Source organism: Xenopus laevis, chromosome 1S (genome assembly GCF_017654675.1).
Source record: "Xenopus laevis strain J_2021 chromosome 1S, Xenopus_laevis_v10.1, whole genome shotgun sequence".
In the NCBI taxonomy this organism is placed as follows: Eukaryota; Metazoa; Chordata; class Amphibia; order Anura; family Pipidae; genus Xenopus; species Xenopus laevis.
This window is the reverse complement of record NC_054372.1, coordinates 157,560,391-157,576,104: the sequence shown is the minus strand read 5'-3', so window position 1 is coordinate 157,576,104 and position 15,714 is coordinate 157,560,391. Positions and strand designations below refer to the sequence as shown.

At 40.3% G+C, this 15,714-nt stretch overlaps 1 protein-coding gene and 1 non-coding gene across 5 annotated transcripts in view; both read left to right on the top strand.

Annotated features, from left to right (window-relative positions):
* The window catches only part of snx24.S (sorting nexin 24 S homeolog), a 77,222-nt gene that overhangs the window by 56,165 nt on the left and 5,343 nt on the right, over positions 1-15,714 (top strand). For 2 of the 4 annotated variants that reach the window (XM_018244286.2, XM_018244287.2), the window contains exons 4-6: positions 12,544-12,638; positions 14,294-14,326; positions 14,806-14,870. In XM_018244286.2, coding sequence (XP_018099775.1) covers positions 12,544-12,638; positions 14,294-14,326; positions 14,806-14,870 — 193 coding nt within the window. The remainder of the gene's footprint in view (positions 1-12,543; positions 12,639-14,293; positions 14,327-14,805; positions 14,871-15,714) is intronic. The other 2 variants (XM_041580422.1, XM_041580423.1) reach the window with 1 other exon arrangement.
* LOC121399600 lies at positions 7,696-7,885 on the top strand. Its single transcript, XR_005965202.1, has one exon. It is a non-coding gene; the product is annotated as a U2 spliceosomal RNA (small nuclear RNA).

Here is a 15,714-nt window from a genome sequence, read left to right as displayed (position 1 = left end):
TGTAAAGTGCTTTCTTTAACCCTCCGCGTGCTATGACCTGCTTGCATTGTTTATAGTGGTACAATTTAACTGGTAGGGTGAAAGGTTTGTGCTTGAATTGCAGCAACAAATCTCCAGTGAAAGCCCACAGCCCTTCTTGACAGTGAATAAGCAACGGATTATCATGGCAGGAGAATTATGAAAGGCTACCCGTGATGGTTATAGTACATTCACCAAAACTGCCTTTGTCATTAATTGCTGTGTGTAAATTCTGGGAGGTTTGTGCTGACCTTTTCCACTGTGTGGTGCATCCTGAAGCTCAATGAAAATAATGCTACTGTTATTCGATGAGTTCCTACTGTGTTACCCAGGCGTTGCAAACTAAAGCTCTGGTAGCACTTTAAGCTTTAACCTAGTGAGAGTACTTGACTTAGTAAGGGGTGTTGTCACAGTGAAAGGGACAAGATAGTCAGACCCATTGGGGGACCCTATACATAGGCCAATAAATGGCTGAGTTGGTCTGGAGGCAGGGCTGTATTTAAAATATTAGCACTCAAGGGCCTGTGCCTCGGGTAGCAGCTTTAGGGGGGTGGCCCTTGACTGCTTATATAGTTAGGGTTTCCACCTGTCCAGTTTTGACCTGAACAGCCTGGTTTACGGAAGGGCCGTCCAGGTGAAAACTGCCTGCCCAAGTTTCTAAATTAGGAAACATAGAAGTTAATGGCATGTTGATGAACCAACCGCTGATCGCTATGTTACAAAGCTCCCTTACGCAATAGACCCACCCTGCCTCTCACCCCTGACATTATCCGTCCTGTCCCCTGTCCAGATTTCTCCACCAGAAGGGCTGCCAACCCTATATATATATGGGAAATACATTTTCACCAAAAAATTCACCTCTAGATCCTTCCTGATGGAGGCTGGCCCACACACAGACAGAAGTAACCTAATACACATGCATATTATACCACTTCTGTTCATGCAAATTAGATCACACATATACTGCGCATTCTTTAATGGGGTGCTCTGAGGTCTGGTGCCTAAAGCGGCACTGGACCAAAATACAGTGCTTTCTGGAGGGGCTTAGTCAGGCCCATGTATGGCCACCTTAAAGGAGAAGGAAAGCTACCAACGCAATTTATTGTCAATATATTAGCCACAATAGTGCAAGCTATAACACTATATTTATTCTGCAGAATACTTTACCATACTTGGTAAACAGCTCTAGAAGCTCTCACTGTTTTTAGGATAGCAGCTGCCATATTATTTTGGCGTGACATCACTTCCTGCCTGAGTCTCTCCCTGCTCACTCATAGCTCTGGGCTCAGATTACAGCAGAGAGGGGAGAGGAGCAAATTGAGCATGCTCAAGCCCAAGCCCTGGAGGTTTATGCTAAAAACAGGAAGTCTGATACAGAAGCCCATGTGTACACAATAGAAGGAAAGAAATATGGTGTTTCTTAGAGGACTCAGAACAGTATTACTTTGAAGCAGGCCTGGACTGGCAATCTGTGGGTTCTGGCAAATGCCAGAGGGGCTGCTATAAGGTGCCATATAAAGTCAGTATTTAGTGGGCTGGTGGGGGCTGTTTGGGCCTCTGTGTACCTGAAATGCCAGGGCCTATTTTAATTCTCAATCCGGACATGCTTTGAAGGTTTACTGGTATCTTTATATAGACCTTTCTGATAAAGCTTAATTCATTTTAGCCCTTCCTTGTCCTTTAATTCACATATTCTAACACAAACTATTTCATATACCGTATATACTCGCGTATAAGCCGAGATTTTCAGCACCCAAAATGTGCTTGAAAATCCTACCTCGGCTTATACGCGGGTCAGCTGCCTTACCGGTAGCGATGAATGATCCCGCTCCCGAAGAAAGAGCAACAGCGCACCTGCTTCTGCCAGCGGCAGTCTTGAATCGCAGTAAGCACAATTAGTTTCCATTGCGCATGTCTCTAAGGCAGTTTGTTCCTCCCTCCCCTGATGACACGCAGCCATGAGCCCGAATAAGGAGCAACATCAACAATGATATGCGCTGGAAGTCAGGGGAATGAATTTTCGCACATGCGCATTAGCGACGATAAGGGGAATGAAGCCATTACGGTACTCCATATGCAAGATGGCAGCTGCTTTCTGATAAAGCTGCTGCGATAGCTGCGATAAAGAGACATGAAAAGCTCCTTGGTTGTACAGTTAGGTGAGCTCTAAACTTAGCGATCTTACACTACTTTATAAGATCTGTTCAGGAAGGAGGATTACCAAATTTGGCTTTCCTTCTCCTTTAAACTTTGAAGGGGCCCAGCAGCAGAGAGCAGCTTCCCCTCCCACCCACTAACAACTCTGGGCAGCCTTTGAAGGCGATCAGCACCTACTACAGGGAGCAGCTTCCTGACTCTCCCCTTCCATTGGAGCAAATTTACCGGTAAGGCAGCTGTCTTCTTAATATATCTATTTCATCTACCAGAGGTTTTTTTTTATCATTGTACGATGAATTAATGTTTTAAGCATCATGGCTTGATTTTTAACATTAAACCGACTGTTTGATATTTCTGAGACTTTTCTGAGTTGTGTCTAGGCTTATACGCGAGTCAATACGTTTTTATGGTTTTCATAGGTAAAATTAGGTACCTCGGCTTATACGCGGGTCGGCTTATACACGAGTATATACGGTACTCAAATCATATTCTACTAAGTGTGCTCATCCCTGCAGATTCAGAGAAACAGCAGACTTTTTCTCATTGAGAAATAATTATATACAGTGTGCCATCACTGCTTTAACCAAATGGCATATACAAATAAGTATTCAACTCTAACAAGGAGTGGTGTAGTGTCTAAACATTCTACTATGTTGGGTGCATGAAAAGGACGGTCACCTCTAGCAGCTTTTCTCATGCCAACTTAAGTGCAGGTGCCCATCAACACTTACTCCATACTGTGTGCACCAGTACATTCATATACACCAGTATAACCATGATTGACTACAACTTAGTTCAAGACTAATGAATGCAATCTTTGCATCCATGTGCAATGGAATGTACCCAGGAGCCCTCGGACGTCTCTGATCCAGGGGTCTAATCCCAAGGTTTTCTATTAGAAGGAGACTGTTTCTTCCAAACAAGGAATGATAAGTAATACCCTTTGACAATGACAAATATCCACCTCATAGCCCTTATTTTGCACCCCAAGAAAATTTTTCATGCTTGTGTTGCTCCTCAACTCCTTGTACTTCGGAATGTTGCTCACGGGTTCAAAAGGTTGGGGATCCCTGCTCTAGATAATATTTATTTGCTGTGTTCATCTGCGAGCAGGTGGTGAAAAATGGCGATAGAAGACGTTTGAGAGGAAAACCGTTCCAGAGATCGGAAACATCACAATGAATTCATGAGTGAGAAATATAACTGTTAAAATAGACAATTTGCACTTATAATAGATACAAATGTGCTCCAGGCCTCGGTACATTCAAGTTGGAGAACCGTACCCTGTATTTTAAGCCTCATATTGTAGCCAACAGCTGTTTTGCACTGATTGGGATCTTTAAATGATCCCTGTGGTGTTTGAACGAGCGGGACTGAAAGAAGCAGCAATTCATACCAGTTAGTCTTTATCAGAGACTAGCCCTGTTAACAGCATTTCGGGGGAAACTAAAGAAAGAGATCAATCATACTGAGAACTCTGTACAGAGCTCATTTAAAGTGAAAAGTGTATTGCAGAGGGCCATCCATTTAACGTTCGCGGCTGTAGAGAAACTACTATAATGGTGACAAATTGCTTCCATTTTAAAGGGTAGAAACAGATGCAAGAATCTAAAGTACGCACACTGTCAAGACAACCAACTGCTCTTGATTGAATCTCATATTTTTAGAAGCATTTGATTTCTAAAAACATTTTTGTTGTAAAACTTGCTTCAGATCACAGGGGTAGTCAGACAATTATTTTGAAGGAAGAGGAAGACATGTAGAAGTCTAACATTGGAACAGCCAGGAACTGATATGTTCTTTTGCAGCCGTTTACTACTCCACCTTACCCTGTCATTCCTTCATGGCCGGAACTAGGGGTAGACAGAACAATTATTATTCAGCAACAACAATTATTGCAGAATATGAATAGTGGAAGAGTATTCTAGTTCATAAGACGTTCCAACAGGAACAAAATACACACGTTACTCCTATAAATCAACAGATATATCCTTCTTTATTCTTCAGATTTGTACCCAGATTATTTCTCTGTGGGACTTTTATCCAGAGTTTTAAAACTGCCATTGACTTCCCTGTATACCCAAAGTATACATTTAACTCTGTAACCAAATACACATATTTATTTAAAGCTACAAGATCTTTGGAGCAGGTTTCTTGCATCTTAGAGCTTTACATTCAATCCTCTCTCTCTCCATAGAAGTCTCTGATGTTTCCTACCCCCCCTTTACAGTAGTTAATCACCCCTCTTATTTCTTTTTACTATACTCATGTCTATAACTAAATGCATGTATGTACACCTTTCTTGAACACCAAGCTTTCCTGTCTTACAATACAGCTTTGCTGTCATCAAAATTTATTTGTAGGCCATGCCTAATATTTAGCCTGTAGCCAAGAAAAATAAAATATCCCAGCTCAGTAATAGAAATAAAAAGGGCATACCACTACAAACATTTACATTTCAAAAACATATATGCAAGCAGGGTCTAGATACACGATTCCTGCAAATTAGCTGTGCTAAGATATCATTTTTTGGTGGGCCAGATTCTTTTACTTGACATAGCGCTTCTGTTAATAATACATGTATGTGAACTTAAGACACGAGGTAACAGGTAGAGAGCGGCATAAACTTTTCTGCTCACCTCTCCCTAACAAAGACTGCTGTCCTTTCCTCTATCACAGCCAGAATGGCCACCGTATTTCCTGTTCCTGTATGCTTTATTCCTTTTCAGTACCAACAACTTTCACAGTTCAACTTAGAAAGCACTGCCACCCAGTGGCCAAACTAATTATACATCAACTATTTAACAATTCACATTTTGCCTCCTTACATGTATTGTAAACTATGTCTAAACATCCAGAAATGGTAGCGGCAGTTGAGCTTTTTACTTCCTTAAAGGGCGTGTAAAGCAAAAAACATAAAATCCCATTTTTACTTTCTTTAATGAAAAAGAAACCTATCTCCAATATACTTTAATTAAAAAATGTGTACCGTTTTTATAAGAAACCTGACTGTATGCAGTGAAATTCTCCCTTCATTTACCACTGTGGATAGGAATTGTCAGACGGTCCCTAACTGTTGAGAAGGGAAACAATCATACTTATGAACAGCAGGGGGAGCCCCCGCCTTTCTTACCAGCCATGCAGAACTCAAGCAGCTTTGTTTATGACGATCCCTAAGCAGCTCAGACCACACTGAGCATGTGCACTTAGTCTTAGTCTTGCAAAGATGTTTTACAAAGTTATAAGATGGTGATCCCCTGTAGCCAACTTTGAAAGCATCAATTATTTGTTTGATTAGGCTTGTGGTGCAGAAAGTTCATGTTAGACTTTACACGCCCTTTAATAAACTGTAACAGTTTTAGTAGAGTCAACCCTTTTTGTTAAAAAGAAACACAGTTGTGACCCTCCCCTCCCCCCTGAAGAAGAGCATGTTAAAACATCCACAGAATTCCACAGGGAACTACGGTCTCAGCGCAGGTGGAATTAATGCTTTTATATATATTTCTATGGCAGAGATGACTTCCAATCATAGAGCTTCTGAGCAGATATTCGTGCCCTCTTACTTAAAACCTGCTCACTCCTTCCATGATACACTTCACAAAGGACTTTTCGGAGCACTAAGTGGAAGGAAACGGTTCATTTTGATCATGTTATATCTTGCTCCGTTCAAAGCCGGCTTGGAAATCTCTAAAGGTTAGCCAAGTGGTCTTGTTGAAGTTTTCAGTAAGAAGCTCTGTTCCAGTTATAATTGGCTGATGAGTAGGCTTGGCCCTAACTAGAATGCCATTCTTCGATTTCCCACAATCCCTTCTGAAGATATGTCACAGTTTCTGCTTGCTGTGGTGACAATTTTCTTAAAAGCAAACTCAAGGGAAATCATTACGCTCTTTACTCGTCTTTCTGTGCAGTACAGCGCGATCCTGTGATATTTGAACACTATTTTCCACTGCGTGATGGCAGCTAGCTAAGGTTAAAGCAGAACAAGTCCCTCTGTTATTATGTGGCTGTATTTTAGCCGCTGAAGAAGAAGAGATAACTGACAATTAAGTACTAAGGATGTCAAAGCTGTAACGTGCAGCCAATCAATGAAGCCCATGGGGAGCACAGTTTTGTGACAATAATAAGGTAGAACAGGATAAGGAGAGCTGTGGATTTCTGATGAACACGGTTATATTGGTTTATGTTTATGCTGAATATACAGCAACATATGGACACGTCTTTAAAAACTTTGTTTAAAATAGTTGTACAATATTAAAATTGAAATCATTTTGCATTTTGCACTTGTTTTTTTTTTTTTTAATATTCAATGGCATAAAGCAGCAGAGTAAATTGCCTTATCTTACATCTATCTGTCTGTCTATGATTCAATATATCTATCCTACATTAAACGTAACGTCTGTACAGACTTCTAATGGGAAAATGGACTCCGTTGCCAGCAAAATGACATATAAGCTTAAAAGACCACTACACTCTGGGGACCTGTGTCAGAAATTCCTTTTATTCATTATCAACATTTCCACCCTCACTGGGGTCTTTGTCAGGTTGACACAATACAATACCACAAGTGAATAAATAAACTTAAAATATGTTTTCGCAGCAACCAGCAAAGCAGCCCCAGAAGCCGCCTTATATAGGTTATTTAAAGGAATTGTTCAGTGTAAAAATAAAAGTGGGTAAACGGATAGTATGTGCAAAATTTCTAATATAGTTTGTTAGTCAAAAATTAATGTATAAAGGCTGGAATGACTGGATATCTAACATTTTAACCAGTGTCGGACTGGCCCACCGGGATACCAGGAAAACTCCCGGTGGGCCCAGGAGTCAGTGGGCCTTCATGCTGCTAAACATTTGAGCTATTTCATGGCCATTCTTTATTTCTATGAGAAAAAAGAGAAGAAAAGACCAGAGGTTGAGTGAAGAGAAGAAGAATAATAGTACTGAAAGTGGGCACCTGGTCCAAGGTTTTTTGGTGGGCCAGTCTAAGGTTTTTTATTGGGCCCCTTGTCCAAAGTTATTTTGGTGGGCCCTTAGTCTAAGGTTTTTGGGTGGGCCCCTGGTCTCCCAGTTTGACATTGATAATTACCAGAACACTACTTCCCGCTTTTCATCTCTCTTGGCTTCTGCTGGTTACCAGGCAGTAAACAATCAGTGACTTTAGAGGGGCCACATGGGTCATAACTGTTGCTTTTGAGCTGCATGCTAAGGATCAATTGCAAACTCAATGAATAGTTACAGTTATGTCCCATGTGGGCCCCCTTATAGTCACTGACTAACTCAGAGTTAGAGCTGAAAAGCAGGAAGTAGTGTTCTGGATATTATGTTAGACATCCAGTCACTCCAGCCTTTATACATTACATTTTTGGCTAACTAAACATTTTTTATTTTGCACAGTCTATCTATCTATCTATCTATCTATCTATCTATCTATCTATCAATCTATCAATCTATCTATTTATTTACTCAGTTTTTATTTTTACACTGAACTGTTTCTTTTAGCCCATTGTGTGGTAGAATTTGTGCATTGCTTCTCAGCCTTTTGGCTTAGATCAAGTGTAGTATTTGTTCTTATCAGTTTAACATTGGGAAACATACACCCCACTGTGAGAACAAGAACCACGTGATTGAGGCCATGGGCCGGGAGGCATGCATTTTGAAGCCCAAGCTTTTTTGTGCCCTAGGATCGAGTCTCCTGGGGTGCCTGAAACAGTGCCGGACTGGGAGACCAGGGGCCAACACAAAAACCTTAGACTAGGGGCCCACCAAAATAACCTTGGACCAGGGGCCCATAAAAAACCTTAGACCGGCCCACCAAAAAAACCTTGGACCAGCTGCCCACTTTCAGTACTATTATTCTTCTTCTCCTCACTCAACCTCTGGTCTCTTCTTCTCTTAGAAATAAAGAATGGCCATGAAATAGGCAAAATGTTTAGCAGCATGAAGGCCCACTGACACCTGGGACCACCGGGAGTTTTCCTGGTATCCCGTTGGGCCAGTCCAACACTGGCCTGACATTACAGGATTGCACTACCCACCTGTGAGCTATGGCACTTTTAGGCAATGGCACATTTTGCATCACCTTGCTCTTTTACCCCAGCCTTTTGGCATTGGTGATAAGGCAAATTTTTATCATCCGTCCATAAGGCTGAATCTAGGGGGTGATGCGTGGCCATTAGGCTGCTTCTCCCCTTGAAACCCTGCCCCAGTTCACTTGGTTTCAGATAGTTCCCCAGAAATAAAGACTTTTTCCTGTTACTTTCTATTGAAAGGTAAAGTTACATTTTTCACCTTATGTCTTTCTGAAGTTCAGGGGGGGGGTCAACGACTCTGTAACTGTTCTAAATTGATGTATTTACTTGATACATTTCTCCTCTTTGGCCCTGCTTTAATGATTCATTAAAGGCATCTGTTAGAATTGATACAATAGTTGCTAATATTCCAGATCGTAAATAGTTTAATATCTGCACTTGCATTACTGAGCTCCAAGACTGAAACACTTGAGACAGGAACATTAAGCTTTAAAACGTAAATTCTGGAAAAACTGTAAAGAAAAAAAAAACAAAAGATGGAACGCAATTAAAAAATGCTTTATTTCTGATGAACAATCTGAAAACAACTCAGATTTAGTGACTAAAGAGATGGGTACTTGCTTTTTTTTTTTTAAAAAAAGCTTGTCCTATGGTTTGCACCTTTGCACTTTACGTGTGCTGCACATATTTGCTTGGAGCTTCAATAAAAAAAATTGGGAAATCTTTCGGCAAGTTTAAAAAATGAAGCCCATAGCCTCCAATGGGTGAAGAAAATAGTTATCCTATTCTGTGCTTCATTTGTGCTTGTTTGGGATTGTTCCTGAGCTTGCCTTTGAATTTTTTTTGAATCACTTGCTCAGCTTTGGCTAATCTCTGGTTTGATCTTTTACATACCCCTTTGATTACGCTTTCTTCTACCAACCCCTTACCATGCTTTATTCACTTAAAGGGGCCTGTCACCCTAAAAAAAATCGCAAATTCTATTTTATCAAGTTAGTTTAGGAAAATAAACTTTAATTACACTATATAAATTATTTGAATGTTGTTTATTTCAGTCTGGGAATTCATAATAATAGCAAGCAGGCAGGAGCCATTTTATGGACACTGTTATTAAGGCAAGCCTTGCATCATCTCAGAATCTTGAGATTGGGAGACCTGATGTCCATCTCCATGCCCTGGTTACATTATTACAGTAAATGGTAAAGAGAGAAGGGGAATGTAAGAGCAGTGACATCTAGTAAGTGCTGAATGGAAAGTGAAAGTAATTGCCTAAGGCATAGAGGAGGGGCAGCCAATATTTGATTGACAAACAGCTTTGAATGTTTAAATAAAAAAAATGTTTAATTTGAAAATAACTTTAATTATACAGCTTTTTATGTTTGGGTGACAGGTCCACTTAAAGTCACAGAGAACCAATTTCTTGTACAACTATCACACTCCCATACCCCTCACATGTTGCCCCACTGTTTTCAAGTGAGGTATATTTACACACCTTGAACCACTACCCGACCCGGGCCCACAACTGCCTTATCCACAAACCCGCCGACCACCATTAAACCGGATGGTTGCTGCAAACCGGAAGTAGCGTCATCAAACATGGCCGATAGTCGAGAGGGACAGAAGCGCTCAATGTGATGTAAGAGAGCGGTGTCAGATGAGTGGAGGGAAAGCTGCAGGGAGAGAGCTGCAACAGAAAGAGACACACAAACTGACCCATGTCCCGCGACCCCAAAGACCCCCACCTGAAAAGCCTTCCATCATTCCGCATGGTAACCGCTTTTTTTGAGGGTAACCCGTGGGTACCCAACATGAGTACCCAACAGCAGTTCATGTGGCTTTACAACGGTTGACTCTTTGGTGTTCCTATGTACCCCACAATATATAAAATTAAATTTAGAAGCCATGGTCCAAAGTTTGTTGCATATCTTGGAGGGTCAATATCAGGTGAATGAAATAACCACCAACTCGGATCAAGAAAAATGAATTGTGCCAGGGTAGAGAGCTGTCAGGAGACAACAGGACCTGAGTAGTTTAAAGGTAGATAAAGGGGCTGTTGTATTTTACTCTCTTTATTTCCAAGTTGCAGTTCCATAATAAAAATGTGCAGCAAAAGCAAATAAAATAGATGCCTGGCAACTTATGAGAAGTATCAGGGAATAGCTGCAAATAACTTGACATTAGATGTGTGGCCTGTCCTTTGTCATTATCAAATATTCTATAGATGGGGCCAGTGCATGGTAAGCTGATCTGTCAAGTTAAACAAACAATTCACATTGTTAACATTTCCTAAATCTTGCATTAATAAAACCAGAGTGAGTCACTGAACCCACAAGAGATTTCCTCTCTCTCTGCACAATGATGGATTGGATTCCTTCAAGGCTGAGTAATGAAATTGCCAGGCCATCGAATCTAAACGTTTTGTTTTCTTTTTGCTTTTACCTAAATAAAACCGTCAGATAAAAGTTTATTATGACAAGAATATCCGTGATACTGGGGGCTTAAAGTGACATTCACCTGGGGCTTCCTATTAATCTTTATAAATCAAAGTGTTTATGCAGTCGTTATTGTTTCTCCTAATCTATGATTAAATATGTTGCTTTACAATAGATTTTTAAAAGTGGAAAGCCCCCCCGTCTCCCTTTAATATATCAATTCATGGCAGTGATGTAGTGGGAAAATGCAGTTATCAAGCTGTTGTAGACAAATATGGAATACTTATGGTCCTACGACGGAGACTACAAATTGAGTCAGATGCAGAGAATCGTCTCAGATTCTAATTAAAACAGCAGTAGAGTTGGGGTTTATTCTTTACATCTTAACCACCAGTATAACATTAATTCTACCCCAATTTGTAGACGAAATCCCATAAGATGCTTAAGGTTAGGAAGAGCTGTAACCCCTATGTGGCTTTGATGTCTGTCACCCAGCTAGGTTTCTATATACTCTTGCTTCCATATCTCAATGTAGACTTCTTGCACCAGTCATTTCATTCAAGAGATATGATGAGGACATCCGTTTGAGAAGGAAGAAGGGTGATTTAAGCATAAGGACATGCAGGCTATGGCAGTCACTGGTCACCTATGGCATTCACCTATAGAGGAAGCAGACCCTGCGACTGCAGGGGGGCCCACGAGGCCCTAATTAATGTAAATTATAAGGATATTATGAGTTACTGAGGAGTTTCATGACCATATAAAAATACGAGGCAGAAGGGTACTGGGGGTAGTTTATTAATTATAATACACAAATTTCAGTGAGTCATGTGACAGAAATGACATCAGAACTCACAGTTTATAACTGATGACATCAGAACTCACCGTTTATAAGGATATCACTTACAAGATATTCATGGCTTTTGTGTATTATATTTTGATAAAACAGGACAACCATTGGATATGTTAGGGCCCTCAAGCTAATTTGCTGTGCTGCCCAGTAACATGAAGTTACGCCACTGTAACTAACGCACTGGGGAGTTTGATACAGATTTGGGAATTTGATGTCCATTTTTAAAGCACAGCATCATTATATAGTGAATAAAGTACCCCCTCTTGTAAAATATAAGGTTATTAAAAGGTACACAGAGGAGTTCCATGACCAAATAAAAGCACAAGGCCGAAGGCCGAGTGTTTTTATACAAGTCATGGAACTCCGAGGTAACTTCTAATATCCTCACATTTTCCAGCAAGGGGTACTTTATTTATTATAATACACAAGTTTTAGTGAGTCATGTGACAGAAATTACATCACTACTCACCGTTTATAACTGATGATGTCACTAGTCACCGTTTATAAGGATATAATCTACGGGATATTCATGTCTTTTGTGTATTATAAAACGATACACACTGCTAAAAGCATCTACAGTTCTAAAGTATGGCTTAGGCACATGCCTATTGCGCATAGCTTTGGTTGCACCAGACGCAGTGGCGGAACTACCGGGGGAGCAGGGGGTGCGAGCGGACCAGGGCCCACACCCCTTCAGGGCCCCCCGGCGGCCTGCTCACCACTGAAATCCGGTGTGTACGGAGGGGGGGCGGGGCCCGGCTGTGCGTCACGCACCAGGGCCCACCCCCCTATAGTTACGGCACTGACCAGACATGTACCTCCCCTGCTGCCTGCCTCTAGTCTTGCCGGACGAGTCCTACTCTGTGCGCTCACAAATATGCGCTCTCACGTATGTGCCCGGGGGGAGGGGCAATGTGCCCAGCCCTGATATTAACATGGTCAAATGTGATCTAGATCATTATACAAAGGTATTCTCGCTGGTATGATGATAACATAATAATACATGTAGTACCTGGGAACAATCATAATGTAATTTTTGTGATTTTGTGTTTTTCAGGACATCATTTTTGAAAATGAAGAACTTCCCAAGATATTTTTGGATTTCTTGAATGTTCGACATTTGCCATCACTACCTAAAGCTGAGAGTTGTGGGTAAGATGCACTTTTTTAATGGGACAACAAGAGGGACACAAAGTCAGTTAAAGAGAACTAAAGCTTAACTAAAGAAGTAGGCTAGAAATGTTTTGGGCATCTGTACCAGCCCAAGGCAACCACAGCCCTTTAGCAGTAAAGAGCTGTGTCTCCAAAGATGCCCCAGTAGCTCCTCATCTTCTTTTCTGCTGATTCACTGCACATGCTCTGAGCTGCTGTCACTTACTGAGCTTAGGGACTGACCCACAATATACTGTATATACAGAAAATAAATGTCACAATATAAGGCTGATTAGTAATTAATACAGATACATAATTACTACACGGCAGTACAGTGCAATTAGCATCAGAATTTAATAATAAACCCTGTAGCATCAGATTATATTACAGACAAACCTCATTTTCTGCTCATTTCCCCTAAGCTTAGCTTCTCAACAGCAGCATGTGTTGCATGTGAGTGTCACAGACACTTTCCAAGATGGCGACCCCCTGTGACAAGTTTGAAGTCCTGGATCATTGCTGCTATTGACAAGCTGAAACTTTAGCCTCGTGCAATCAGTTCAATATATAAAATATGGCATTTTTAGCCACATTCATTTTTAGGGTTTAGAGGTGAAAATAACAATTTAGTCATTTAGGGGCTCTATTTATTTAGCTTTTAATTTTGAATTTTTCTGGTCGAGTTTTTAATGGGAAAAACTCTAATTTTAAAAAAAAACTTACATTTTTTGAGATTTATTATGCTCCAAAGCTGCTAAAAATCCGAATCCAAAATACCCCAGCTAAAACCTGTTGAAGTCATGTAAAAGTCAGTGGCAGATGGTTCCTTTTACAATTGGAAGAAGTTATTTTGACTTCATGATGTTCATGGATTTCGGGCTGTTTGATGCTGGTGTTCGTTTGAAAACTTGAAGAATTCAAGTTTTTCGGCCTTCAAGTCAAAAAAGTTTATCGAGACTTGTACATTTTTCATCTCTGATTTTTTTCAGTAAATAAAACAAATTGTGGTTGGGAGTTAAGTTGAATCTTTAATTTTAAAAATAATGAGAATAATTTGAGGTTTAATAAATACCTCCTTAGTCAGCAGCATTACTTTTTGAAGCCATATTTTCTCAGGCCTAATGCTCATGTTCCTCTCTTACTGCAATTTTCCTAAAATTGATTTCAGTATATTAAAGGAACCAAATGCACTTTAAAGGGGTGGTTCATGTTTAAATTTTATTATGTTATAGAAAGGCCTAGCAAATTTGCAATTGGTTATCATTAATTATTTTGTATAGTTTTTTTAATCATCCTCTTCTGACTTTTTTTCCAGCTTTTAAATGGGGTAACTGACCCAGGTAGCCAAATAATACCCTAAATTATAGAATTTGATTGCTAAAATGATTGAATTTGCTTGACACTTGATATCCGTATCCAGATTTTCTGAACTACATCTCCTATTACGGATTTTGGGAATGTTACACGGTTGAATACAAGCCAGATGTCAATTTATCAGCAAATTCCAACAATTTGAGAAGATGGTACCAAATCTGTATTATTCTGAAGCTCTTAATCAATTCTATTTCTACTCTATTCTAATTTCACCAAACCTGTATTAACTGGTATTGATATTTTTAGTGGATATATTTTTAGTGCAAATTATTCTATTTCAGCTCCATCGATGACCTAGAATCGGATGAACCCAGGTGGGTATCACATATCCTTTTATAATACACAAAAGCCATGAATATCCTGTAAATTATATCCTTATAAACGGTGAGTTCTGATGTCATCAGTTATAAACGGTGAGTTCTGATGTCATTTCTGTCACATGACTCACCGAAATTTGTGTATTATAATAAATAAAGTACCCCCAGTTGCAAAATATGAGGATATTAGAAGTTACCTTGGAGTTCCATGAAACTCCTCGGTAACTTATAATATCCTTATATTTTACAAAAGGGGGTACTTTATTCACTATATATGTACATGTCTGGGCCAGGTAATAATAACATCATTATTCCTATTTGGGAAACAGACTTTTGTTCCACAGTGAAACATTGATAGGCGAGTTATGTGGATTTTTCTGAGCTGCAGCATCGGCTCATCACTGTATTGAAACTAGTTTGTTGGATTTTCTGTTTACCATTTCTGCTGCTGACACTTGTGTTTTTGACCTTTCCAGCAAACTGTCCCACCAGCCTGTGCTGCTTTTCCTAAGGGATCCATACATCTTGCCTACAGCCAACGGTAATCAAACCTGTCATCTGTTAACCGCTGTTTACTGATCTGACCCTGCACCACAAACCACACAATGTTATTGCTGGCCTTCCAGACTTTAGAATACTATATTATCAGCCTTCTGCCATATATCTTAAACCAAGTTCATACTTTTATGTCAGCAAGCATTTTTTTTTTCTGTAGCGAATGATAAATCTTGTAGGCATCTATACTTAATGCAGAGGTAAAACATCTTAATAGCAATCCCAAGGCTAGCAAACAGAGTTGTGTTCATTTCAGTTCTGCAATAGGATAGACCAGTTGCCTGGATGTGAATACGTATCAATGGAACCCTTTACCTAATGCCAGGCCTGACTTTATGTACAGAACTGATGTACCATTGGGCACATGATCCCCACATTGTCACCTTACTATTCTTTTCCCTTTGTCATTATGCTATAGGCCTTTTTAGCTAATTTGAAAACACTGAAGAAAAGGTCCAACAACATGAAAGTAACTAACCAAGTAATGGAAGAGGCCCAGGCAGTAGAATTCAGTAAAAAGATTTGTGGAGATTAGTTGACTGGCGACAAATCTCCTCTTCTTCAGGGCGTCTAATCTCCCCGAATTGCCTCCCACCGGCTAGAATGTAAATCGTCAACAGGATGACACTCGGATATCTTCGTTTCCTCATGAGGCAACTTCAGAAAACGAATCGATCCGAGTGCCATCCCGCCGGCGATTTACATTCTAGCCGGCGGGAGGCAGTTCGGGGAGATTAGTCGCCCAGAAGAAGAGATTTGTCGCCGGGCGACTAATTTCCCCGAATCGGAGCGTGTGCCCTGACCCTAAGTGTGTATAACACAAAACACGT